The following is a 26,787-nucleotide window of genomic DNA, read 5'->3' on the forward strand; positions in this document are numbered from 1 at the left end:
AAGTTATTAATAGCTAGAATAAAATGCTCAATAATACACAGATTATATGCATTAATATACCTATATGTATGACATATAATTAGAGGTATAGTCAACATTTTAACACACCATCTTACATAGTAGAAGAGAAAGCTGAAGAGGCAGGAAGGAACTGTTGGGGGAAGGGGAAAAAAAAGGGAAGGAAGAACATAGTGTTGCTCCTCCTTGAATCTTCCTGAAGGAAAAAAACACAATGAAGCAGAATGTTGAATGAAATGAATAACCAGGCAAAACATTTTCTACTGGCTACATCAGCTAATTTATCAAAATACCTTGTACTCTGTAAACACAACAAAGTCACCTATTATTTTATAGTATGCTTATTTTTCTTGCTATTTATGACTGACAGATGCCTCTTGCCCTTCAGTGATAAATTTTAAATTGAATCACAGTAAATTTTTGGAAGGAAAGGATGATTTTATAAGAGAAACAAAACAAGGGAAGTAGAAATTTTACTTACGCCAAATTAATTGTACTTTACAGTAGTGAATTCTATTACTCAAGTAGAAAGGAATTAACAATTTTCACTTTATGAAACTACACAATTCCTAAACACGCATGCAGAGGCTCTTTTTAGGTCCAAAAATGTCAAGTAAAAAGGGAAGAGTTGATCAATACACAAAGGAATAGAGAGAGATTTATTATTTCAAAGAAAATAAAATTAATTTCACTTTGAGCGAAAATTATTTTTCCGGGAAGCAGAGACTTCACTCTCCCGAAGTTTCCCCCAAAGCCACCGTAATTTCAAACGGTCTTGGTGACAGCGCAGGCAGTCACTCCAGCTTACGTGGGGATTGGGGAGTGGGAGCGAGAAAAGTGCTATAAATCTAACTCAGCAAAGCTCACCCAACAGTATTTTTAAAACCTGCTCCCCAATATGCTCCCTCCCGACAAGTTAAAAAACAACAACAACAAAAAAGGAAGGGGGATGAGTAGAAAATACCAAGGGTTTTCGGCTGAGGGGAACTCACTTCTCAAGAGGTGATGGTGACGTGCTGCCGGTCCCTGGAAGTGCGTGAACAAGCACCGGAGATTTCGGGGGCTGAGTGAAGAAAAGGGGACAGCGACCAGATCAGTTTCAGGTGGCGGGAGCTAGGTGGGGCCAGGACGAGGCGGACGTGGAGGGGGGCGGGGTGTCCGACACGAACACAAACACAAACACGTTCCGCGTCCCCGGGGAGGGCGGACCGACGCCACCTCACCATTCCCCGCCCCTGGAGCCCGCGGTCCTCCTCGGACCTAGGGCCCGTGGTCCTTGCGAAGCAACCCGGCCCCAGGAGAGCCGTAGCGGCCGCAGAGGCCCTGCTCGCTGTAACGACTGCGGAGAAGCTACAAGCCTCCCCGTGAGTCGGTGAGAGAGACGCTGGAGGCCGCGGGGAAGAAGGTAAGGGAGTGAAGCGCTCCTCCCCAACCTGTCTCAAACGCGCGGGAAGCGGTCTACCCACCCCCAACTCTGTCCCGTCGGCAATCGCCGCTCCCACCTTCCGCCGCCGCCTCGAGGGAAGTCGGAACGACGGGGGTCACGGCGGGGGTCAGAGGGTAAAGGTCTTGCTCCCAGCAGCCTCCGCGGTGGATACGTCGCCATCTTGGATCCGCGGGACAAGAAAATTCATGCGGTGAGTTTTTGGCAAATTTTCGGAAGTCTGGCAGTGGGGCGCGCGGCGGGGGCGGCGGATTCGGGGCCCCCGCAAGGCGGGGGAATGCCTCGGGGCCGGGCCGGTCGCGCCCGGGGTCCGCGGGCAGCGTCCCGGCCCGCCGCTTCCCGTTGCTTTTGTCTCGGCTCCAATCGAGAGAGGGAGAGCGGAGCGGGCGGGGAGGGGGGGGTGGTGGCGGTGGAGGGAGGGAGGGGGTGTGTATGGGGAGGGTGGTGGACGGGACGTAAAGCGTCGCTGTAGTCGGGTCGCTGCAGCGGCAGTTCTGGATCCTAGGCCCGGTCCCTTCAGCTGGCGCTGGGGTTTCCCCCGGGCTCCCTCCAGCGCGGAGGAGCCTACGCCGCGCTGCTTCCTGGGGAAGAAGAGAAGGCGGCAGCGGCGGTGGCCGAGGACCCCGGGCCCGCTTTAGACGGCGCTGCCGCCTTCCTGGCAGCTGCCGCGGTCTCTGGCTCTTCACATTCTCTCAATACACGCACATCATCTGCAACTTATGTGTGTTTCTGTGTATGTACATGTAAAAGGTGGGGGACACTGGACTGGCTAACGGGCCTCAGGAGCTGCCAGGCCCTTGGGTACAGAAGGCTATGGGTGGTGGAAGAGAAAGAGTGCAACTGAGATGCTTCCTCTGCTTTCGTACCCGGAGGGTGAAGCTTCCGTCTGGTAGAGACTGAGTCCGGAGAATCCTGGGGCGGCGGAGGAACCCGAGGCGCCTCTGTCTGTGAAGTTGCTAGCCCTAGGTTTCTACTTCCGCCGGGGCCTCTCCACCTTTTGCTGTCTTGGGTCTAACTTAAAAGTTTCGCGGAACAAGTGACTGGGGTTAAAAGAGGCGCTCCTAGTTCTTACTTTAGGCTCTGTGGTCCGTCTAGGAGAGACAGCCTCTAACTCTTGGTAACTATGGGCCTTAGCGAATACGAGTTTTTTCCTTTTATGAGAACATTTCCAAGGTCTTAGAATTTGCGTTTATTCCAGGCACTGTGGGTATGATATTACAACTACAAAAGTCTTACATACGGGTACCACCCTCTTGAAAGGAACCTAAACATCGGCTTCCTTCGAATCTTAGGAGATGCCTTCACTTTTCAACATCCAGAAGACCGAATGCAACACATTTTGTTTCAAAACTCTTGGTCAAAGAATCCTACTCCTTTCTTAATCTTCTGGACGGTTTCTAATAATTAAGTACAGTGATATCAACCCTTAGATTCTTGGCGAAATGGTAGGAACTACCTAGTTAGAATCTGTTCACGAGGGAGGCCATCCTTGAATTTAGAGTTCAAAGTTGAACAGATTTTCTGTCATGCTTGATTTTAGGAATTTCTAGACCTCTAGAATCATAAGTACAGCGTAATTTGCCTCTTAAAACAACATAAGTGGAAGTAATAAAGTAGGGGGGCGGGGCTTAGAAATCTGAAAATATTTCTATACATAGCGGGTTTATGTTGTTGTTTGGGAATACTTGGTATATTTGACAAGTTATTTCCCAAACGCCAGTGAAGACATCTCTTTTGCAATTTTGGAAGATAACTGTATCCCATATTTAAGGGGTTGCTTAAGAATCACAGTGGACTGAAATGGCTAAATGGCTACATTCAGGTGGTTTGATGTGTACATTCAGATCTCTTTTCATTGAAATACTTCTTAATGGACCAAGATCTTTAGTTAACTTTGTATGCTGAACTCCGCTTCAGTTTGTAGTTCTCTTGTAATATTAAATCTAAAGGAAAAATACAAAGTGCATGTAAAAAAAAAAAAAACTTCTCCACTTCTTTCTTGACTTTGTAAGATCCTCATTTAATTTTAAAAAGGTTCTTTACTCTCATTTTTTTTTCCTGAGGGCTTGAATTGCAGTGACTTCTGTGATTACTTTGTATTGTATTTTAGATAGGAATTGAGAAACTTTCACATTTTTTGGCATTCTAATTAATGTAAGCATCATTTGTTGGCAGAACCCTTTTATTCTAAGTATACTGTATAGCGATATCTGTAGCCTAATCTGATACTCTTGGGGAATTAGAATTGCCTGTACATTTAACCAAGCAAGAAATACAACCTTTTAAAGATTTTTAGTTTCTACAATACTTTAGTTTTAAAGTAAATTTATATGGCAGAAAAATGAGGACAAAATGCATGAGTGATTTATATTCCCTTCCATTTCGAAGTACTGCTTGATCTTGGAAGATAAACCTCAGAATGATATTCCTCCCCAAGAGAACTAGTTACCTGTGTTTTTACTTAATAACCTTGGATATTTAAGTTACTTTTTGATTTTTCATAGGTACTTCACAGTTAGTTATAATCTGAAAATTCTCTTTGTTCAAAAGTAAATAAATTCTTAGATTTATGAGTAGATTTCATTAGAAGTGCTTCTAACCCAGTTGCTTTGGTTATCTCTTCAGCAGATACTGGTATTAAAAGTATTTGTATTTTGAAAGACCTGTACAGAATTTTTTGCAACCCGTGGGAAGTTAGAGTTTTACCCTTTTTACTCACAAATATGCTTCATAAGATTTTCTAATAATACAGAAAAATAAAGAAAAGGTATGCTTCACACCTAAATATGAAATAATGACTAGACATTGCTAGACTGGTAAAAAGTTAACTATTCTTTGCTCCTTAAAAAGCAGTGTTAAACAGTATTTTTTAATTGTCAACATTTTTAACTGTAGGAAGTTCATTTGTGATGATTACATATTTAAAGGCAAACTTTCCATGTGCTTGCTTAATAGGCATTTGAGGACAATTTATGCAAACAGTGATACAATCTTCAGAAAAGATACTACTAAATAAGATTTTGTTACCTAGACTTCTAGTGGATTTTGTAGCACAAAGAAGCAAAAGAAACCAAGGTACCAGGTAGGGCAGTTTTAGAGGCAGAGGTAATCTGAGTTGCACTGTAATGTTTGAATAGAATTACATGCAATATTGTATCACAATATTGATATCAAAGGATCTAGTGCTGTGACAGGAATCATTCTGGTTGATGATACATGTGATTGTTCTTCCTTATACTACGGATGATTTCTACCCATAATACTTAGAGGAGTTGAATTTCATTGTGACTTTTACTAGGTATTTTTGGAAAGATCTATACTAAAATTGGTGTCTGTTGTAGAACGTCTGCCTTCGAAAACAAATAGAATGAACCCTAGGGTTTTAAGGTTTTAAAATCATTTTGTAATTTTTACCTTGGTTTTGTGCGTTGAACTTTTCCTTCTTCAACTTAAATACTATATATATATATTTTTTTCTTGTTGCTTTAGTTTTTCTGTTTGACATCCTTTTTTAAACTCTTAAAACTCCTCTCATGACAAGTCATGCTCATATGGCTTGTTTATTTATTTACTTTGTCTATATTATTAGAAATGACTTGGAAAAAAGAATTCCTAATTTTTTTTTCTGACATCTTGTTCTCTGAAATACAGATGATAATCTCTTGGTATTATCACTTGGGGGTATGCTACATTATGCATTAATAAAATGGTTTACAATGTTTATTTTTTGGTAAGGCCACATAGCTTATATAATCATGAAATGCAAAATGAATTTTCTAAGAGGAAAAAAACATAATTTTCCTTTTCTGGACACACTTTAATATTTTGTATATGTTTACACCAGGGACCTAAGTCTATTTAGATACAGCTAGATATTTTGGACATACCTGCCACTTACCCTGAAAGTTTTCCCTTTTTTTGCTTTCATGCATAGGTTTTTATGCAGGGCTTGGAGGGGATGGTGGTGGTATTTTTAGTATCACTTCTCTGTTGTTTGACAAATTTCTTATCGTTCAAAACTACTCTGGTGTCACTTTCTTAAAGAAACCTTTCCTGATTTCCCAAATCCTTATGCTGTACTGCTTTTATTCTTCAAATTTCTATTATTGAATGTGTCACATGGTATTGTAATTTACTGTCCATCCCCACCGTCCACCTTAACCTCCACTGGATTGTAAGCACCTGAGAGGTAGGGCTTTGTCTTATTTATATTTACATTTCTGGTACCTTCTAAGTGCATAATACTTAGTAGGTTATCAATAAATATGCAATAAACTGAACTGGTGCCAAATTGTCATTTGACAGTGCTGTCATGTGTTTCCCAATCCACCGGTCGGAAACAAGATTGGAAAAGGGTACGGGAAGAAGGGCATTCTGCATTCCTTTACTTCCTTGAATCGTGTCTTACAGCTGCTTCTTAATTACCTATGGGAAACTAAATAACCAGCTTCCTAGAGAAATGTGTGTGGAGTGAGTACAGGACTGAGGGAAGGATGTAAGTAACAAAGTGTTTCTGGCAGTGTTTAGGTCTATGTTTCTTGCTGTATTTTGTATGGCTAAGGTCATTGGTTGAAGGAGATACTTTGTGTTTACCCCATAATATATTTACAGTTGCTTAACCGTGAGCTTCTATTAGATTTGGGCTTTTTGACGTTAGATTCTATGTCCTCCCCCTTGGCCCCTACCTTTTTACTCCCAGTGCCTGACCTAGTGCCTAGTACAAAGTAGGAGTTCTCTAGTTTTTGAATACCATTCTCCTTCTGAAAAGTGGATGAGATGATTTAATGTATTTTTATTGGCTGTCCAAATTTCCAAAAGCTCTAAAAACTGACTTTTTGGGCTTCCCTGGTGGCGCAGTGGTTGAGAGTCCGCCTGCCGATGCAGGGGACACGGGTTCGTGCCCCGGTCTGGGAGGATCCCACATGCCGCGGAGCCTGCGCGTCCGGAGCCCGTGCTCCGCAGCGGGAGAGGCCACAACAGTGAGAGGCCCGCGTACCGCAAAAAAAACCAAAACAAAACAACCTGACTTTTTAAAAAAGCAATGTGAAGGCAAATTCCAACTGAAACTGGTAGCCTAATCATGGTCTATCTGTGTTAACCTGATTTTCAGTTTTGATGCAGAAATATTAATGTATTTGATGGCAAGTGCTGTCTAGGCCACCCTGGGAGGTGTTAGGTCATACGTAATATATATACTATCTTAACTTTCTAAAATCTGACAAATTCCAATTCTTAGAAATACGTGGCCTTTAAGGGCTTGAATAAGAGATTGTGCACCAGTTTTGTGTCCCTTTTTTGAACTATAGAAATCAAAGCAGTAAATGACTTACAGAATTGCATTTAGTGGAGATGCTAACTTTTTTTTAAATGAATTTATTTATTTATGGCTGCGTTGGGTCTTCCTTGCTGCTCTGTTTGTGGGGGGGCCGCTCTTCGTTGCAGTGCTCCAGCTTCTCTTTGTTCTCTTTGCCTTTGCTTCTCTTTGTTATGGAGCACGGGCTCTAGGTGTGTGGGCTTCAGTAGTTGTGGTTCTCGGGCTGTAGAGCTCAGGCTCAGTAGTTGTGGCACAAGGGCTTAGTTGCTCCGTGGCATGTGGGATCTTCCCAGACCAGGGATCAAACCCGTGTCCCCTGCATTGGCAGGCAGATTCTTAACCACTGCGCCACCAGCGAAGTCCCAATATGCTAAACATTTTACTTAAGATCTTAGAAATTTCTCATTTGCCTACGTATTTTTCATTGACTTTTTTTTCTTTTTTTTTTTTCATTGACTTTTTAATGACTAAAAGCTACTGAAGATACAGACAGTATATTATTGTAAAAGAGACTTTGTTCTAGTACTGGGAACATCAGTTTTTTCTCTGCTTTTAGTGAATTGAAAGGTCTCTCCTTATGTGAAAGTAGATGAGAATGCATGCACAGTACATATTTACTTTGCCAAGGAATGATAAAATAAGCAAGAGGAAATTTTGTGTTCTGGCACTTTAGGTAACAATGAGTACACTTGCATTTTTTCAAACTTATTGATATACCATTTTTCCATTTCTATATTTGGATGTTGAAACATTACTCCATCTTGTATCAGCATCTGGACAAAATGTAATGACAGATTATGTAATACAATGTCTTTCCGAGAGGAACATTTGGTTTTGTGTCATATCTGGCAGGAATGTGTTTTTGTGTTACTTTTTACATTGTAAATTACGATGCTTATTCTTCATGCAAATTTTGTACTTAATTTTCTGTTTGTAAAAGAGTCTTTCATAGATTAGTAAAATAATGATATTCATTAAGTTCACCATGCCATTCAAAGGACCTCATTCCTTTTGACTTAATTTTACTACTTAACACATACCTAAAAAAAGCTTTACAGCCTGCAGAGCACTTCATATTACACCATTGTAATTTTATGTGGTTGTCATTTTGATGTTAAGTTTTAAAATAAGGTTAAATTTTAACATTAACATAAAGATAGAACAATCAAACTGTTTGATTAGTATGAAAATTAGTAAATGGGAATTTTGAAGGCCATTTTATCCTTAGATTGGACTCAGCATCTAGTGTCTTCCTCACTTAATTTAATGCTACTCTATAGGGAAAATCCTGATTTATCAAATTACGTAGACGTAAGTAGAAGGTTTGTTTTTGTTTTTAATTGATCATCCTGAAGATTCAGGATCACTTAATTAAATTAATATGGAAATTTGAAAGAGAAGTATTAGGAAATTTGTGTTTCAAGCTTGACTTTCTGGGAGAATGCAACAGCTGCTCACATTTTTAAAATGATAAACATATTCATCAAGAAACACCAAAACTTTTAGTAATAATCCTGTGTTATAGTGAGAGTAAGTAATAATATTGTATTACAGATACTACATTTTACACATTTACTTATTGCACAATTATATTTTGAGGTCATGTGCTAACTTTGTCTTGATTTAGTAGTGCATGGAATAGTGCTTTAGGGGTGTCGTTTTTATAATTTTATGTGAGTGAGCATGTCTGGCCTTAGATTAGAAGAAATTCAGAGCTATAGAAACTTTGTAATCTATGCACACTTAAGAGAAATTGTGCATATATTCATAGACATGTCAGGCCAAACTTTGAGGTCTACGGCAAAACTATTTAACCTGATGGAAGAGATAGCAGTCTTCAAATTTTAAATTTGATATATGATGCACTTTTGTGTTATGTATGATTGTGAATCACACATCTAAAATAGATATGTATGTATAAAACAATTATATATTGTCCAGTGCTTCAGGGAATTTGACCTCTGACTGCTATTAAGATGTTTCAGAGCATAGTTTGAAAGTGAAGACTTTTTCTTCTCTCTGCAGATGGAAAGTTCTTAGAACTTGCTTGTTTTTGAGTGGACACTTTCAACTAAATCCTTTAATAATTTGAGTGTTTATTTTCTTCTAGACATTGCTGTAAGTGCTAGGTATATATGATGGTGAACAAGACAAGTTTCTGCCTTCATGGAGCTAACGTCTTAGAGGGGGAGACGGATAATAAACAAGTAAACAACAATTTCAGAGGGTGGCAACTGTGATGAAGAAAATAAAGGGGGATATGGGTACAGCAGTTGCTTACGGAGGAGAGTATTTAAGTAGGGTGATGAAGGCAAGACCTCTCTGGAGGTGGCTTTTGAGCAGAAACTGAGAAAGGAGAAAGCCATGCAAAAATCTGGGTCAGTGTTTTTCCAGGCAGAAAGACTAGAAGACCCTGAGATGGAGGCAAGTTTTTCATGTTTGATGAAAACAGGAATTTCATCAGTAGTTACTTAGTGCTTTCTGCATAAATAGGGTAAACTCTAAAGGGAAAAAGAAAAAGAGATGATTAAGATGTAAATCTTTGGCTTTCAACTGCTGAAAATGTTGTGATGGACCCAGTAATTTATAACACATTTTATGAAGAGCTATTGGGAGGAGGAATTATTTTTCATTTAAGAGGCCATGATGTTTTCTGGATCAGGTGTGGGGGGGTATCTCTGTATTAGTGGAAAATTATAAAGGAGAGTAAACTTAAAACTTTCTTTGTGTTTGCATAGAATTATCAAAACCTCTAAAAGATTTTGCTTTTTTAATATTTTAGATAGATTTTTTCTAAGAAATTAATCAGTAGTGATTTTCATGTTTACTTAGATTTCCTTGTACAGTTCAATAAATATTACTATGTGCCATACACTGTTAGAGATGCAGTGAATAATTCTTGAAGTTCACTTTTTGTGGTGCATGTTATGGGTACATGCTAGAGTAGAACAACCTTGTTTGAGGAGTTAAAGAGTTGGTTTCAGTTCAGTGATGTTTGAACTGGGTTCTGAAGGGTGATTTGGGAGTTCACTTAGGTAGGGGAGTATACGGAATCAGCATTGCAAATACAAAAAGTCTGGAAGACTAGGCTGGATTTAGAGAATGGCACAGTAATCTATCGTTCTTGATGCAGTTCTGCGACCTCATGAGAAGTTGACTGAGGGAATGAGTTTGCCATAGTGTGAGAGACTTTTTTTTACATGATGAGGAATAATTAACCAATTTCTTTTTGACAATGAGAGTGAAAATCAGATTTGTGCTTCAGGAGGAAATTTTAGATTCCACAGACGATTTATAATTAAATTTACAAGCTTGATGCTTTAGTGTATTTCTAAAGTTTTTGAAGGATTTTTTTTCTCACTGTTAGACAAATTATAGAGTTATTCTGTATTCATATTGGCAGGATTTTTTAATTATTAAGAACTTTGGAATTCTGTAGTTTGTTATCTTCCAGAGAACTTGTTATACATATAAACCAATGCCCATAATGAAAAGTTTTATGTTGATGGATGGAATTTGTTATGTAAGTTTTAGGGCAGGCAGAGTTTGAATGTTGTTATTTGACGTTATTTGCAGGCATGAGATTTAACATTACTTCAGCAAATTAGAGTAATACCAAAATAATCTAAATTAGCAATATAATCATTCATAGGAGCTTATACCTATAATATATTGCTAGCAGTGCATATTTTGCAGTGCTGAGGTGTGTTCTTCAAAATACTGTACATAACAACTGTGCATTTATTTTAGTTTGCTAGCATTATTTATTCTGACATTGAAAAAAAAAAGAGCCCAAATGAATGTTTTTAAATAAAAAGAATTGATTCCCTAAGAATGCAGTTTGAGCAAATAACTATTTTGATAGTATGCATTATATACCACTTTTTCATAGCAAAAGTTAATGATTCTATGTGATGACTTGGAGCTGCCCAAGTTGCCTAAATGTTTGGTTTATTTTTGACTGAATAAAATGGAGCTCATTATAACTATTTCCTATTAAAGGGAGTTATAGTTTGCTGGAATTTTACATGATTTTGTTAGAGTCTCTGGTACTAACCAGCCTGAATTGGAATCACCAATTATGCTTTTAATTAGCTGTGTGGCTTAATCCTCTCTAAACTTCAGTTTTCTCACTCGAAAAATGTGGATAAGTAACTATTTATCTCATAAGGTTGATACTAGGAATAAAGGCTCTTGTGGATGTTTTTGTTTGTTTTTTGCTTTTGTTTTTGGAGTGGGACTTGCCACTTAAATATGAGCTTCTGAGGCAAATGAGAATTAGCCACAATTTATTTCATAGAGTACACCATGCTTTTTTTGTGTGTATCAGATTTATAAATGTAAACAAGAAGAGTGCAGTTTTGTTCTTACAGTCTAGACATGTTTTTCCTACGAGGAATTTTGTTTAGATGGTGTTGTGTTAAGTATTATGTGTAATATTTTGGGTAACATAGATACATTTTAGCATTGCTCTATCTGAAGCATTTGGCATGGTGTATGGCACCTAATAGGCATTTAATAATTCCTTTGTTAAATGGAATAAATCTAATGGGGAGAGCATTGACTTAGGACTCGGACTGTGTCTACCACTTACAGCCTGAGTTAGGTTATCTATAGCAAGTTACTTTTCTATGCCTTAGTTTCCATTTCCTTAAAATTAATAAAATATCTTCTTTTAGGCTTATTTAGAGGATTAAATACAGTGCAAAACACCTGACAATAGGTTCTTAGCAATGTTGGTTCCTCTTTTCCTTTATACAGAGTAAATATTTCAGAATTCTGGAGGAAGTTCAGAGGAAATACTTAATATAGCACCTATGATTTACTTTTTGGAAGTTGAGAAAGGTCACTTATTTACCTTTGAGCATGTGCTCATCTTTAATGGAGGGATAGTATATTATTTTGGAAAGACTACCACACTTGGATTCAGAAGAGGGGTTCTAGTCTGGGCTCCATGAATTTATTAGCTATGTGCCTGGGCAGATTAGTATTGGAGAACCTCAGCTTTTTAGTCATTTATACCTCCTAATGTTGCTGATGAGAACTGAGATATTGAAAGCAAAAATGTTTGGCTAACTGTAAAGCATGTGAAAGTATTATGGTAATGAGTCCTGATTATTAGTGGTTGTAATGAAACTAGTAGTTTCTTAAGTTGTGTGGTTCATATATTCATTCACTCATTCAGTTTACCTTGTGGTACTGCTGCATTCATATGGTTTGCCCTTCCTTCATTTTTATTTTATTAAATATTTGGCTATTGGAGTGGGGAGCGTGGAAGAGTGTAGGGAAAAATGATTCTGCTATGTCTCAGAGTAGGCAGTTAATACTTCCATATTTTTTTGCATGATGAACTCCTGATACTTTCTGTGTAAGTGTATATAACAGGTCTACGTTGTCTTCATTCCCTCTTCATTAAGGGTGAAAGATTTTGAATATTCTGGTTTATTCCTTGTTTTTGTAACCTGTGTTCTTTTTCCTTATTATTGTTAGCCAAACATATTTTTGTGAACATCATGCATGCCTTTTTTTCCCTACAAATGAAATTCATTTGTAATTTATAATTAGAGCATTGAGAAGTCAGTGAAGTAGTTTGAAACTGTTGTATATTCTTTGCATTATTTAATGTGTATGAATAATTTTAAAGATCTTTTGGGTCTGAGCCTCTTGAAGCATTAAAATAAATACCATATAAGGAAAGTAGAATAGTACTAAGTAGCTGCAGTAGCAAAGTAAGGAAAGTGAATCACAGAGTAATGAATTTGGAAAATGATTGTGTATTGAAGGGAAAGGCATTGCTTTTCATGTCACCCTTCTAAAAATCTAGTTTGTGATGGTATGTGCTTGTGAGTTCTGCTGATTGTGATTAATCTTGTACTGTTATTTTAAAAAGTTGCTTTCAAGTAAAATATGTTTTCCTTCTAAAAACATATTCTAAAACTCTAGAAACTGGAAACTTGCCACTCCCAATTCTCAGGTTGCTCCTCCATTTTTTCATATATCTAAGGCAAATAATTTTAAATGGAGCAAAGACAACTCCTCTCTAAAACTTACATATAAAACTTATAAAACTTATAAACTCCTCCATATCTTCAGATCCTGATCAAGATACGCCCCTTTATAATTTTGATGGTTGTAATCATGAATAATGATTGTCAGGTACAGCAGTATGCTCAGGCATCAAATATTGATTTATGTCCACTGTGTTTATTATTCTAAGAAGTAGATGATTTATTAGCACATTTTAGAAAAGTTTACAAAGCCAAAGGCTTTTTACTTAATGTGCTGTAATTAACTAGAAGTCATTAGAGAATTCATTTTTCAGAATAGTCTACATCCTGAACTACATGGTTAAATAGATTTTATTTTTATTGTATATGCCAGCCTTGGGCAAATAATGTACATGCCAAAATTCCAAGACATGGTAAAGATATGTATTTTTGCTCTTGCAAAATTAGACTGTCACTTTTAACAGTATTTCAGAAATAGTGTTTATTTCTGATTTATCAGTTGGCACAGAAAAAGGACAGTTACGTTCCTTTGATTTCTAACATTATTCAAATTAATGTATGGAGATTTGAATTTTTTAAAGGGAAGACTCGTAATAGAAATGATGTTCTTTTTTTAATATAAATTTATTTATTTATTTTTGGCTGCATTGGGTCTTTGTTGCTGTGCACAGGCTTTCTCTAGTTGTGGCGAGTGGGGGCTACTCTTCATTGCAGTGCACAGGCTTCTCATTGCCGTGGCTTCTCTTGTGGAGCACGGCCTCTAGGCGCACGGGCTTCAGTAGTTGTGGCTCACGGGCTCAGTAGTTGTGGCATATGGGCTTAGTTGCTCCAGGACATGTGGGATCTTCCTGGACCAGGGCTCAAACCCGTGTTCCCTGCATTGGCAGGCGATTCTTAACCACTGCACCACTAGGGAAGTTCCAGAAATGATTTTCTTATAACCTACCTATTTTGTAGTTTTGGATTCTTGAATACAGATATATATTATTGCAGCATACCAAGGGCGTAATACTGTTATTGAATGGCTGAAGCAAATGTGAAGTTATGTGCTGAAGGAGCCTGTGGTTAAAAAAAGTAGTAATAATGGCATATACTTATTACAGGAAAAGTGGAAAATAAAGATGAGGAAAAGAAGAAAATAAAAATGACTTGCAGTCCTGCAAACTAGAAGACTGTTAACCTGGGCACACATTATTTGTTGTTTCCACTGTTTGTGTGTGTGTGTGTGTGTGTGTGTGTGTGTGTGTATGTTTAAAAGCACTCCAGTCTCTTTTGGTTTTTCTCCCTGATTATTAAAGTAACAAAAATGAATGTGGAAAATTTGGAAAATTAAGAGAAGTATAAAATAAGAGGAGGGATTTCCCTGTTGGCACAGTGGTTAAGAATCTGCCTGCCAATGCAGGGGACACGGGGTCGAGCCCTGGTCCAGGAAGATCCCACATGCCCCGGAGCAACTAAGCCCTTGTGCCACAGCTACTGAGCCTGCGCTCTAGAGCCCGCGAGCCACAGCTACTGAAGCCCGCGTGCCTAGAGCCTGTGCTCCGCAACAAGAGAAGCCACTGAAATGAGAAGCCCGTGCACTGCAATGAAGAGTAGCCCCCGCTGGCTGCAACTAGAGAAAGCCCGCGCACAGCAATGATGACCCAACACAGCCAAAAATAAAATAAATAAATAAATTTATTTTAAAAAATAAAAGATAAAACATCCACAGACAACCACTCTTTTAATTTTTGTAATAGGGAAATTGGGCTATACTTACTGATTTATCATCTCTGTGTTTTTTTAAAATTTACATCATAAGCATTTTCCAGTGTCATTTAATTTTTTTTTTTTTTTTTTTTTTTTGCGGTATGCGGGCCTCGCTGTTGTGGCCTCTCCCGTTGCGGAGCACAGGCTCTGAACGCGCAGGCTCAGCGGCCATGGCTCACGGGCCCAGCCACTCCGCGGCATGTGGATCTTCCCGGACCGGGGCACGAACCCGTGTCCCCTGCATCGGCAGGCGGACTCTCAACCACTGCGCCACCAGGGAAGCCCCAGTGTCATTTAATATTTACCCAAAACATGATTCTGAATGGCCAGAGCATAACTGACCTAATGATTCCTTATTATTGAACATTTAATTTTATTTTGTTTTTCCACTTATATAAGTAGCACTGTGATGAACAGTTTTGTACCTGAATTTTTGTTTACATATTTGGTTATTTCTTTAGAAAACATTTCTGTAAGTATAATTATTTTAAAGTAGTAGAGGTACTTTCAATGCTTATTAAGTAGTGCTGTGTCCTTAGTCAAATTACTTTTCAAGCTTTAGTGTCCTCTCTTGTAAAATAGGTATAATAATTATATTTATCTCAGGATTGTTAGGAGTGAATGACAGTATATGCACAGCGTTTAGCTCAGCCTGTAGCATAAAGGATACCTCTTAGGCTTTCCTCAACGGCCCTGTCTATTTTTTTTTTTTTTTTTTTTTGCGGTGCGCGGGCCTCTCACTGTTGTGGCCTCTCCCGTTGCGGAGCACAGGCTCCGGACACGCAGGTTCGGCGGCCATGGCTCACGGGCCTAGCCCCTCCGCGGCATGTGGGATCTTCCCGGACCGGGGCACGAACCCGTGTCCCCTGCATCGGCAGGTGGACTCTCAACCACTGCGCCACCAGTGAAGCCCCAACTGCCCTTTCTTAAGTAGGCCCCTCCTCCTTTAGCATCTATTATAATTAATCATTATTTAACAGTTTGTCTCTTATTCCACCACTAGAGCATGAGAAGGGATCAAGTCAGTTTTATTTACTAAGTATTTGAAGCCTCATATAGGGCCTGACAAATTTGTTGAATATATGAAAAGTTATTTTCCAAAGCTTTTAATATTTACTTGCCTTACAGCAAGGCTGTGCCAGTTTACATTCTCACCAGCTATGTGTGAATTATCTTTTTTACTTTATTGTCAGTGAAACTGAGTATAGTATAGTTGTGTAAAAAAAAAAATAGGGGCTTCCCTGGTGGTGCAGTGGTTGAGAGTCTGCCTGCCGATGCAGGGGACACGGGTTCGTGCCCCGGTCTGGGAGGATCCCACATGCCGCAGAGCGGCTGGGCCCGTGGGCCATGGCCGCTGAGCCTGCGCGTCCGGAGCCCGTGCTCCGCAACCAGAGCGGCCGCGACAGTGAGAGGCCCGCGTACCGCAAAAAAAAAAAAAAAAAAAAAAGTCCTAAATTTTGAAGGTGTAAGCTTATAATTTAAAAAAAGTTGAATTGTTTTGTTTTTCTGAAGAGTGAATCTTTTTATTGTGTAATTTGTGTTTTACCTGTTTTCTGTTCATATTCTTTATTGTCAGTAATAATAAGAATAAGAGTAAAATAATTATAATCCTGTTGGTGGTCCCTTCCTAAGCATCCTGTGGGGAAAAGTAAGTAATTTTTCCTGTGGGAAAAAGTAACTAATAATTAATATTACACAAATAAATGAAGTTAGCAAACATATAGTGGTACTGTACCAAAATTGACCACAAAGTGGTTTAAACAGGTTAAAGTAACAATGTGAAAGTTTAAGGAGATTTTTGTCTAATATACTGTAGCGACACTAAAAATGTAGCTAACATGTTATGTTAATGCAAAAATCAGATTATATTTTTACTATTTTCTTAAGCTTATGCTGTCTGGAGGGCAATTTGATATACATGGATGAATTTGAAAAGAGTAAGTGGTTTGCTAGTGGAGGGTATGCAAAGTAAGATTTAGGTACTTTATTAGATACTTTGTTATTTATTCATTCATTTGACAAATGTTTAACTCCTATTATGTGTCAGGCACTGTTCTAAGGGAATTATAGTGTACAAAATAAAAAATAAAACATGGTTTGGCTAATGGCGGTAAGGGTATGGAGAGAAAGAGACCAAAGGAGTATGATGTATGTATGGGATTCAGATTTAAATTGGTCATGGAAGTCCTCCCCTAGAAAGTGATTGAGTGAGCCTGTGGTGAGGGAGCAATCCTGTGCATATTCAGGAGGAAGGGGTTCCAGGAAGGGACAAAAGCAAGAGCAAATGCCCTGGGAGAGGATGTTTTATGATTTGATGTCTTATGATTGAAAAATTGCTGGAAGTCTATGTGGCTGGAGTGTGGTGGGAAAGGAGAAGAGTGGTAGATGGGTGAAGAAAAGGCAGGGGCTAGAGGTAAGTTAGGAAAGATTTTGTAAAGCCATCATAAGGTCTTTGGCTTTTACTTTATGTAAAATGATCTTACATATACTTTTTTTTGTGTGTGTGTCTGTGTGTGTGTGTGTGGTATGCGGGCCTCCCTCTGTTGTGGCCTCTCCCGTTGCGGAGCACAGGCTCCGGACGCGCAGGCTCAGCGGCCATGGCTCACGGGCCCAGCCGCTCCGCGGCATGTGGGATCCTCCCAGACAGGGGCGCGAACCCGGTTCCCCTGCATCGGCAGGCGGACGCGCAAGCACTGTGCCACCAGGGAAGCCCTACATATACTCTTCACAGTTGTTATGCAAAGTTTGTTGAATGCTTCTCATTTTACAGTTGATTAAATAAAGGTTCTGTAGGACAGCCTATAATTAACTTCTCCAAGTTCATATAGCTAATGAGTGGCAGAACTAAGATAAAAACTTAGGTCTTTGACTTCAAAGCTTATGACTTTTCTTTACACTGTTACTCTTCTTGCTCTTGCATATTTCTGGAGGCATTCACTTTTTTTTTTCCCCCCTTAAACCAGGGTCCATGGTGTGGATTCAGGTTGAGTGTTGATGCACACGTGTGTGACTGAAAGAAAAAAAAAACAACAACAAACCTCAGAAAACAGTTTCCTTACTGCAAGATGCATTCAGATGTTTTCTATTATACATCATGTTTTAAACATGGTAGTTCTGACTTACTTGATTTCATGGTCCACTGTTGGAGTCTGTATTTTGAAAATCACTGCACTGTTTCTTTTGGAATACCAGAAGTTCCATATTTATCTATGGCTCTGAATTATGCTAAGTGTGGCTTCTATGTTTACTTAAAAAGCATTTCTTGTATCTATAGAACTAGCTCTTAAATTGGGAAGCAAGTGTAATGCAATTAGTAGATTACAAAAATATATATGTAACATTTAAAGATTCATATATGATTTAAATTCCTTGCAGAAAAACTGTAACTTAGTAAGGAAACTTTAGTTGGCTGAACTAAATCTTGTAAGAGGACAGGGCAGTTAAGAACAAAGACGCTAATGCTGCTAGTATTACTATTACTGATTTCTGTCAAATGTTTATTATACTAAGATTTTTTTAAAGCACATTAATATGCTACTTAAATATTTTAGGAAGATTTAAAATATATTTACATGTATCTCCTATTAAGATTTTGCTTTCTCAGGGCAGGACCCATTTTCATTTTGATATCTATAGGAACTAGTGCCGTTCTTTTTCTTTTTTTCAAGGTTTTTTCTTACCATTCTTACTTTTAAATCAACTTTGTCAAGGAAGTTCACATATAATACAAGACAGCCATTTAAGGTTTTTTAACAAGAGTTTTGACAAATTTATGTACCTGTGTAACCATCACCACAATCCAGATAGAAACATTCCCATTACACCCAGAGTTCTTATTCCAGGCAGTCTTCATTTGTAGCCACAGGCAAACCTCTGATTTGCTTTCTGTCACTGTAGATTAGAATTTTTTTAGAGGTTTGAACAAATGGAATTGTACAGTATGCATTCTTTTGTGCCTGACATCTTTTGCTCAACATAATATTTTTGCTCCTCAGGATGGTTTCATGTATCAGTCACTCATTTCTTTTGGATAGTTTTTTGTTGTGCTGTTCTAACTGGGCCTAAAAACATGTTGGTTGAATGAATGCGTATTTGGTACAGTGAGTATCCCTCCCTCCACAGTTTTGCTGCATTTCTTCCTCTGTCATGAGGATGCTAAATCCTCTTCCAGATTGTGTGTGTTGCTAGACTTAAATTTGTGTATCGATTATATGAAGGTGTGATTTAATAGTAAAAAATGTACAACGTTTAGAGCTAAATGACCTTGACATGAAACCTTGTTCTACCATCCTATACATATAGGCAAGTTACTTAACCTTCCTGAAGCTTAGTTTCCTTTTTTCTAAATTGGAGGTAAATATACTTAACTTGAATATTGTAGAAATATTAAAGGTGTTGTATATAAACATTGTATGTAAAGCAAACATACTAGGCTCTTGTAAAAATGGTAGTGTAATTCAGTGGTGTTTTTGGGGCAGTGGTGTCAAGCATCTCCTTTTTACCTACTTAACAAAATTGTGCCTACCCATGTAGCTTCAGTTTTGTATTTTTTATTAGTATTCATTAGCAGTTTGAAGAAACACATGTTTATGCATACTGAAAGTTTCATCTAATGAAAGTGATTAAGGTCTTGATTAGTTTACTTTAGGTCTGGGGTCTCCAACCCCTGGGGTGCGGACTGGTACCGGTCCTCTGCCTGTTAGGAACCAGGCCGTACAGAAGGAGGTGAGCGACAGGTGAGTGAGCGAAGCTTCATCTGCCACTCCGCATCACTCGCATTACTGCCCGAACCATCTCCCCGCGCCCCGCCGCCCCCCGCTGGTCCATGGGAAAATTATCTTCCACAAACCAGTCGCTGATGCCAGAAAGGTTGGGGACCGCTGCTTTAGGTCACAAAATTTCTACTAATTAAAATTCTAATAAAAATAATAAGTCATAAAACTTTTTTAACAGCTTGGAAGGCTTAGTAAACTATAAAGAAGGGGGGAAAAGACCAATAATATCAACTCTTCATTATTGGTGGATAATTATTTCAAAGAGTAATATGCTAGTGGGGAGTAAGCAAACAGGAAACTAACGTTTTTTTCAGTTACGTTCTGTAGTAGGTGCTTTGCACATGCCGTTTATTCATTCAGCAAATTTTAATTAATGCCTACTAGGTAGCAGATACTTTTCTAGGACATACTTTTCTACCTCACTTTTGTGGACTTTTGAGGTTGATGATGATGCTGATGATGATTTTAAATCCCCTGTATGTTTGTTGAGTGCAGTAATATTTTTATTTGGCCTTGGAACTGAGGAGAGTTAATGTGGGTTTTAGCAGATTAAATCAGTAGTGTGTGCTTGTGGCCAGGAGATAGTTTTAAACTTATCTAATAAATAACTAAAAGGTTATTAAATTTTATATTTTGACCATAAACATTGATTGTGCTTGTATCAAATTAGGCTTGACCTTTGGAAAGAACAAATTAAAATGTTAGGGGAATAATAGTAGGTTTTGCTGCTTGTATATGGTATGTAGAAAATTGAGAATAAGGACACCAAGTTTTGAAGGATATCTTTTGTTTTTTCACTACAAAATTTTAGTTTGCCAATATGTCACATTTTTTAAAACAGTTTTTACAGGATAAGTCTAATTGATTTGTTGTCTTATTGATAACTGTTTAAACCAAATATTGATAACTGTTTAACTGCACAATCAGTAGGAAAAAGTTATTAGGTGAAAACAGGAAGAAGGAGGGTTCAGTCTGACAATGTGTAATGTAGAAGAAAAGTTAATAGAACAAGTACAAAGTGGAAATTAAGTGGGGTTATATGTGGTAATTAAAGTGGGACAGATAATAAATTGTGCCTTTGAAGATAGAAAAAAATGAGTTAAGATTCTTAAAAACTAGTATTCAGTTTTTAGGCATTCAGATAGACTAGAAATATCTTCATTTAGGTTTGTGGTTCTTAATCCTGAGTGCTTTATACCCCAAGGGATCAATGAAGATAGGAGTGTGTTCGTTATTTCAGTATTTCAAAAATCAAACCTAATTAAAATTAGTGTTCTTGGCTTTTCGTAAACAGTATATCAGTTTATGGTAATAGTGGTCATTTTCTGTAGGTTAAAATCCCTTGGTTAGTTACGTGTATTTAATAAAGAGAGAAAAACCATTTTATTTAATAAGATGATAAATAGGAGAAAATACTTTTGAGTCCTTATTGAACAGGTGAGCCTTTTTACACACACACACACACACACACACACACACACACACACACACACACACACACACACACACACACACACACACACACACACACACACACACACCCTCATCCTCTGAATGATGACTTATCAATTGTAATCTCAGAAAGTAATTCCTATTACTTTTATCCAGTATACCTTTTGCAATATCACAATACTCTCTGTCTGGCTTAACATTTATCACTATCAAAAATCATTTCTGGGGCTTCCCTGGTGGCGCAGTGGTTGAGAGTCCGCCTGCCGATGCAGGGGACACGGGTTCGTGCCCCGGTCTGGGAGGATCCCGCATGCCGCGGAGCGGCTAGGCCCGTGAGCCATGGCCGCTGAGCCTGCGCGTCCGGAGCCTGTGCTCCGCAACGGGAGAGGCCACAACAGTGAGAGGCCCGCGTACCACAAAAAAAAAAAAAAAAAAAAATCATTTCTGTTCATTATTTGCTAGCTACATGAAAAGTCCATGAGAGCAGGTATCTTTCCTGTCTTATTTTTACTTAGTACCTTGACTGTATCTCCAGCACCTAGAGCAATGTTACATCCCACCAGCGATGTATGAAGGATCCAGTTTTTCCATTTCCTCTCCAATACTTGTCTATTTTCGTGAATGTAGCCATTCTTGTGTGTTTGATCTCATTGTGGTTTTTATTTGGATTTCCCTAATGACTAATGGAAATCTGTTTATCTTTAAAAAAATCCTGTTGGGATTTTGATTGGCATTGTATTTAATTGATCTATAGATCAATTAGAAGAGAGTTGACATCTTAATTATATTGCTTTCCAATTCTTAGACATAGTATGTCTTTTATCTCGTCAGTGTTTGGTTATTTTCAGCATACAGAACCTGCACATGTTTTGTTAGATTTATAACTATGTATCTCATATTTATTCCTGAATGTCTAATTTTGAGGAAACTATTTGGAGCTGTACTAGCTATTACTAGCATACAGAAGTAGGATTTTGTTCATATCTTGATCTTGCTTTTGACCTTGCAAAACTTACATAGTAGTTCTAGGAGTTTTTTTGTAGATTGTTTAGCATATTTTACTCAGTCCGTGCCATCTGCAGATAGGGAAGATTTATTTTTTCTGTTTTTCCAATCTATGTTCTTTTGTTTGTTCATTTCTTTTTCTTGCATAATTGTACTGCTGGGACATTCTTGCCTGATTTGCAGTCTTAAAGTGTTAACAGCTTTATTAAGTTATAATTCACATACCACGTTTTAACTCACCCATCTAAGATGTGCAGTTCAGTGGTTTTTAGTATTTTCACAGAGCTTTGCAAACACCACCGCAGTTAATTTTAGAACATTTTTCTCACCTCAGGAAGAACTCTTATACCCTTTAGCGGGACCTCCCCTTTTCTTTCAACTCCCACCTCCGCCCAGCTTCAGGCAACCACAGATCTACTTTCTGTCTCTATGCACTTCCTTGTCCTACACATTTCATGGTCTTTTGAGACTGGCTTCTTTCACTTGGCATAATGTTTTCAAAGATCATACATGTTGAAGCATTTAGCAATATCTTAATCCTTTTATTGCTGAAGAATATGCCGCAGTATGGATATATCCCATTTATTCATTTATCAGTTGATGGACATTTCCGTTGTCTCTATTTTTTGACTCTTATGAATAATGGTGTTATGAATATTGTATACAAGTTTTTGTGTAGATTTTCATTTTGTGTATGTTTTCATTTCTCTTGGTTGCATACATAGTAGAATTGTTTGGTCAAATGATGATACTGTGTTTAACCTCTTCAACTGCCTGACTTATTCAAAGCAGCTGTAACATTTTTATTTCCACCAGCAGTATGTGAGAGTTTCAGTTTCTCCAAATCCTGGCTAATGCTTGTTATTATTTGTCATTTTTGTTGTCATCCTCCTGTGTGTGTTGTAGATACCTGATTTACATTACCCTGGTGGTTAATGACATGAACATTTTTTTGTGTACATATTTGGCTATGTGTTATCTTCTTTGCAAAAATGTCTATTCAGATCCAGATCCTTTGTTTAGTTTTAAACTAGTTTTTTTTTTTTTTTTTTTTTTAATTAACCAGTTGTAAGAGTTCCTTGTATGTACAGATTCCTAACTAGATATGTAATTTTCAAATATTTTCTCCCATTCTCTGGGTTTTATTTTTACTTTTTTAATGGTATATTTTCATCACAAAAGTTTTTAATTTTGATGAAATCCAGCATATTATCTTGTTGTTACTCTTGCCGTCGTGTTGAAGAACCTAAGGTCACGAAGATTTATTCCTCTGTTTTCTAAGAGTGTTATAGTTTTAGCTCATGCATTTATGTTTACAGCCCATGTGAATTAATTTTTGTATGTGATGTGAGAAAGGGGGTCCAGCTTGATTCTTCTGCATGTGGGTATTAAGTTGTCCCAGCACCATTTGTTGAAAAGACTATACTTTCGCCCATGGAATTATCTTGGCATCCTGTCTAAAATGAAATGACCATAAAATGTCAGAGTTTATTTCTAGACTTTCAATTCTTTTTTGTTGCTATATCTATTTTCAAGTCTGGAAGAATGAATCCTTCAACTTTGTTCTTTTTCAAGATTGTTTTTATTAGTCTGAGTCCCTTGAATTTTTGGAATAACTTGTCAGTTTCTTCAAAGAAGCCAGATTGTTTTGAGTCAGTAGATCAGTTTGGGGAGTATTGCCATCTATGTATTCTGGTCTTTGTACTGTCTTTTCCATTTATATGGTTGATCTTTAGGTTTTTCAACAATGTTTTATAGTTTTCAGAAGGTAAATTTTGTAGTTCTTTTGTTAAATGCATTCCCAAGTATTTCATTCTCTTTGATGCTTCATAACTGGAATTGTTTTCTTAATTTCATTTTCAGATTGTTCATTGTTAATATATAGAAATGCAGTTGATTTTTGCATATTTGTTTTATACTCTGCAAACTTGCTGAACTTTTTTTTTTTAATAAATTTATTTATTATTTTTGGCTGTGTTGGGTCTTTGTTGCTGTGCGCGGGCTTTCTCTAGTTGCAGCGAGTGGGGGACTACTCTTCATTGCAGTGCACGGGATTCTCATTGCGGTGGCTTCTCTTGTTGTGGAGCACAGGCTGTAGAGCGTACGGGCTTCAGTAGATGCGGCACGTGGGCTCAGTAGTTGTGGCTCACGGGCTTAGATGCTCCGCAGCATGTGGGATCTTCCCGGACCAGGGCTTGAACCCTTGTCCCCGGCATTAGCAGGCGGATTCTTAACCACCGCGCCACCAGGGAAGCCCTGCTGAACTCTTTTGTTAAACTATTATAAAATCTATTACAGACTGTCCCCAAGTTATGATTGTTTGACTTGAATTTTCAACTTTACAGTGGTACAAAAGTGATATGCATTAAGTAGAAACTGTACTTACAATTTTGAATTTTGATCTTTTCCCAGGCTAGCGATATATGGTAGGAAACTCTCTAGTGATGCTGGGCAGCAGCAGCAGCAAGCCACAAGCTCCCAGTCAGCCACGTGATCATGAGGGGAAACAACCAATACAGGCATACCTTTTTTTATTGTGCTTCGAAGATATTTTGTTTTTTACAAATTGAAGGTTTGTTGCAACTCTGCGTCGAGCAAATCTGTTGGTGCCAGTTTTTCCAACAGCATTTGCTCACTTTGTGTCTCTGTGTCACATTTTGTTAATTCTTGCAATATTTTAAACCTTTTCATTATTATTCTGTCTGTGATCAGTGATCTTTGATGTTACTGTTGCAAAAAGATTATGACTTGCTGAAGGCTCTGATGATGGTTAGCATTTTTTAGCAATAAAGTATTTCTTAATTTATTATTATTTTAATTGAAGTAGAGTTGATTTACAATGTATTAATTTCTGGTATACAGCAAAGTGATTCAGATAGGGCTGTGTGTGTGTGTGTGTGTGTGTGTGTGTGTGTGTATTTATTGTTTATCAGATTCTGTTCCATTATAGGTTATTACAAGATACTGAATATAGTTCCCTGTGCTATATAGTAGGTCCTTATTTATCTATTTTATTTTTTTGTAGTGTGTATCTTTTAATCCCAAACTCCTAATTTATCCCCCCCCCTTCCCCTTTGGGAATCAAAGGGTAAGTTTGTTTTCTATGTCTGTGAGTCTATTTCTGTTTTGTAAATTAGTTTATTTGTATCATTTTTTTAGATTCCACATATAAGTGATATCATATGATATTTGTCTTTCTCTGTCTGGCTTACTTCACTTAGTATGATAATCTCTGGGTCCATCCATGTTGCTGCAAATGGCATTATTTCATTCTTTTTTATGGCTGAGTAATCATATATATATATATTTCTATATATATGTAGGAATACATACACACACACCCATATATATGTATATATGTATATACACCACATCGTCTATCCATTCATCTGTTGATGGACATTTAGGTTGTGTTATTTTTATTTTTGCAGTCTGGCACTCTGCATTTTGATTGGATTCTTTAATCATTTATTGATACATTTAATATTGGTATTGATGTAATGGAATATATATGTCTGCCATATTGCTATATTTTCTGTATGTTTTCATGTCTTGCTTGTTTTGTTCCTCCTTTACTGCTTTCTTTTGCATCAAGTGGTGTTTTTCTACTATGACATTTTAGTTCCTTTAATGTTAGTTACACTATATTCTTTTATATTTTTTTTTAGTTTTTGTGCTGGGGCTTACTATATTCTTATTAGGATTTACTTCAGGTGTACGAATTTAATTCCAGTGAGATACAGAAATTTTATTCTTGTATAGCTCTATTCCCTCTTCTCCCTTTTTGTGCTGTTATTGTTGTACATAGTGCAGCTGAATATTTTGTAAACCCAACAATATGTTGTTATTATTTCATATGATTTTATCTTATTTAAAGAAACTGAGAAAAGAAGGGAGAGCAAGTATATTCCCAGAATAAGGCTTATTCATTCGTCATTTATTAATCTTTGGATATTTTGTTGAATTTGATTTGCTAATATTTTGTTGAGGATTTTTGCAAAAAATGAGGAAGATTGGTCTTTAAGATTTTTTTTCTTGTATTCTCTTTGGTTTTGGTATCAATGTAATGTTAACTTCATAAAAGTGACTTATGAAATAATCCCTCCCATTCTATTTTCTGGAAGACATTGTGTCAGATTGGCACTATTTCTTCTTTAGAAATGTTTGGAAGAATTCACTAGTGAAACTATCTTGACCTGGAGGATAACTTTGTGAATTCAATTTTTTCAGCAGATTTAGGACTATTCATGTTGTGTCTTAGTTTTGGAGGTTAGAAGTCTGAAATCAAGGTACCAGCTGGGCCGTGCTTCTTTTCGAGGCTCTGGGGAAGAACCCTTTATTGCTTTTTCTGCCTTCTGGTTGTTGTCAGCAGTCCTTGATGTTCCTTGGCTTACAGCTGCATCACTTCTATTTCTGCCTTCATTTTCACTTAGTTATCTTTCCTCTATGTATGTCTGTATTTCCTTTTTTCTTTTTTTAAAATATATTTATTTATTTTTTGGGGGGGGTGCATTGGGTCTCATTGCTGCATGCGGGCTTTCTCTAGTTGCAGTGAGCAGGGGGTACTCTTCGTTGTGGTGCGTGGGCTTCTCATTGTGGTGGCTTCTCTTGTTGCAGAGCATAGGCTCTAGGCGTGCGGGCTTCAGTAGTTGTGGCGCATGGGCTCAGTAGTTGTGGCTCGCAGGCTCTAGAGTACAGGCTCAGTAGTTGTGGCGCACGGGCTTAGTTGCTCCGCGGCATGTGGGATCTTCCCGGACCAGGGCTTGAACCTGTGTCCCCTGCATTGGCAGGCGGATTCTTGGTTTTTGTTTTGTTTTGTTTTTTTGCGGTACGAGGGCCTCCCACTGTTGTGGCCTCTCCCGTTGCGGAACACAGGCTCCGGACGCGCAGGCTCAGCGGCCATGGCTCACGGGCCCAGCCGCTCCGCGGCATGTGGGATCTTCCCAGACCAGAGCACGAACCCGTATCCCCTGCATCGGCAGGCGGACTCTCAACCACTGCGCCACCAGGGAAGCCCAAACA

General features: G+C 38.1%; 1 protein-coding gene across 7 annotated transcripts in view; it reads left to right on the forward strand.

Annotated features, from left to right (window-relative positions):
• The first annotated feature begins 1,268 nt into the window (after nt 1–1,268).
• CNOT2 (CCR4-NOT transcription complex subunit 2) overlaps nt 1,269–26,787 on the forward strand; it is a 117,326-nt gene continuing 91,807 nt past the window's right edge. Inside the window, exons 1-2 of one of the 7 annotated variants that reach the window (XM_055085204.1) lie at nt 1,586–1,655; nt 24,178–24,337. Coding sequence is in view for 1 of the 7 variants with exons in the window: in XM_007106594.4 (XP_007106656.1) it covers nt 1,651–1,655 (5 nt within the window). In the remaining 6 variants the exon portion in view is untranslated. Of the gene's footprint in view, nt 1,424–1,568; nt 1,656–24,177; nt 24,338–26,787 lie in introns of those variants that run through there. The other 6 variants (XM_028490389.2, XM_024122836.3, XM_007106594.4 and 3 more) reach the window with 6 other exon arrangements.

Source organism: Physeter macrocephalus, chromosome 6, assembly GCF_002837175.3.
Source record: "Physeter macrocephalus isolate SW-GA chromosome 6, ASM283717v5, whole genome shotgun sequence".
Classification (NCBI taxonomy): Eukaryota; Metazoa; Chordata; class Mammalia; order Artiodactyla; family Physeteridae; genus Physeter; species Physeter macrocephalus.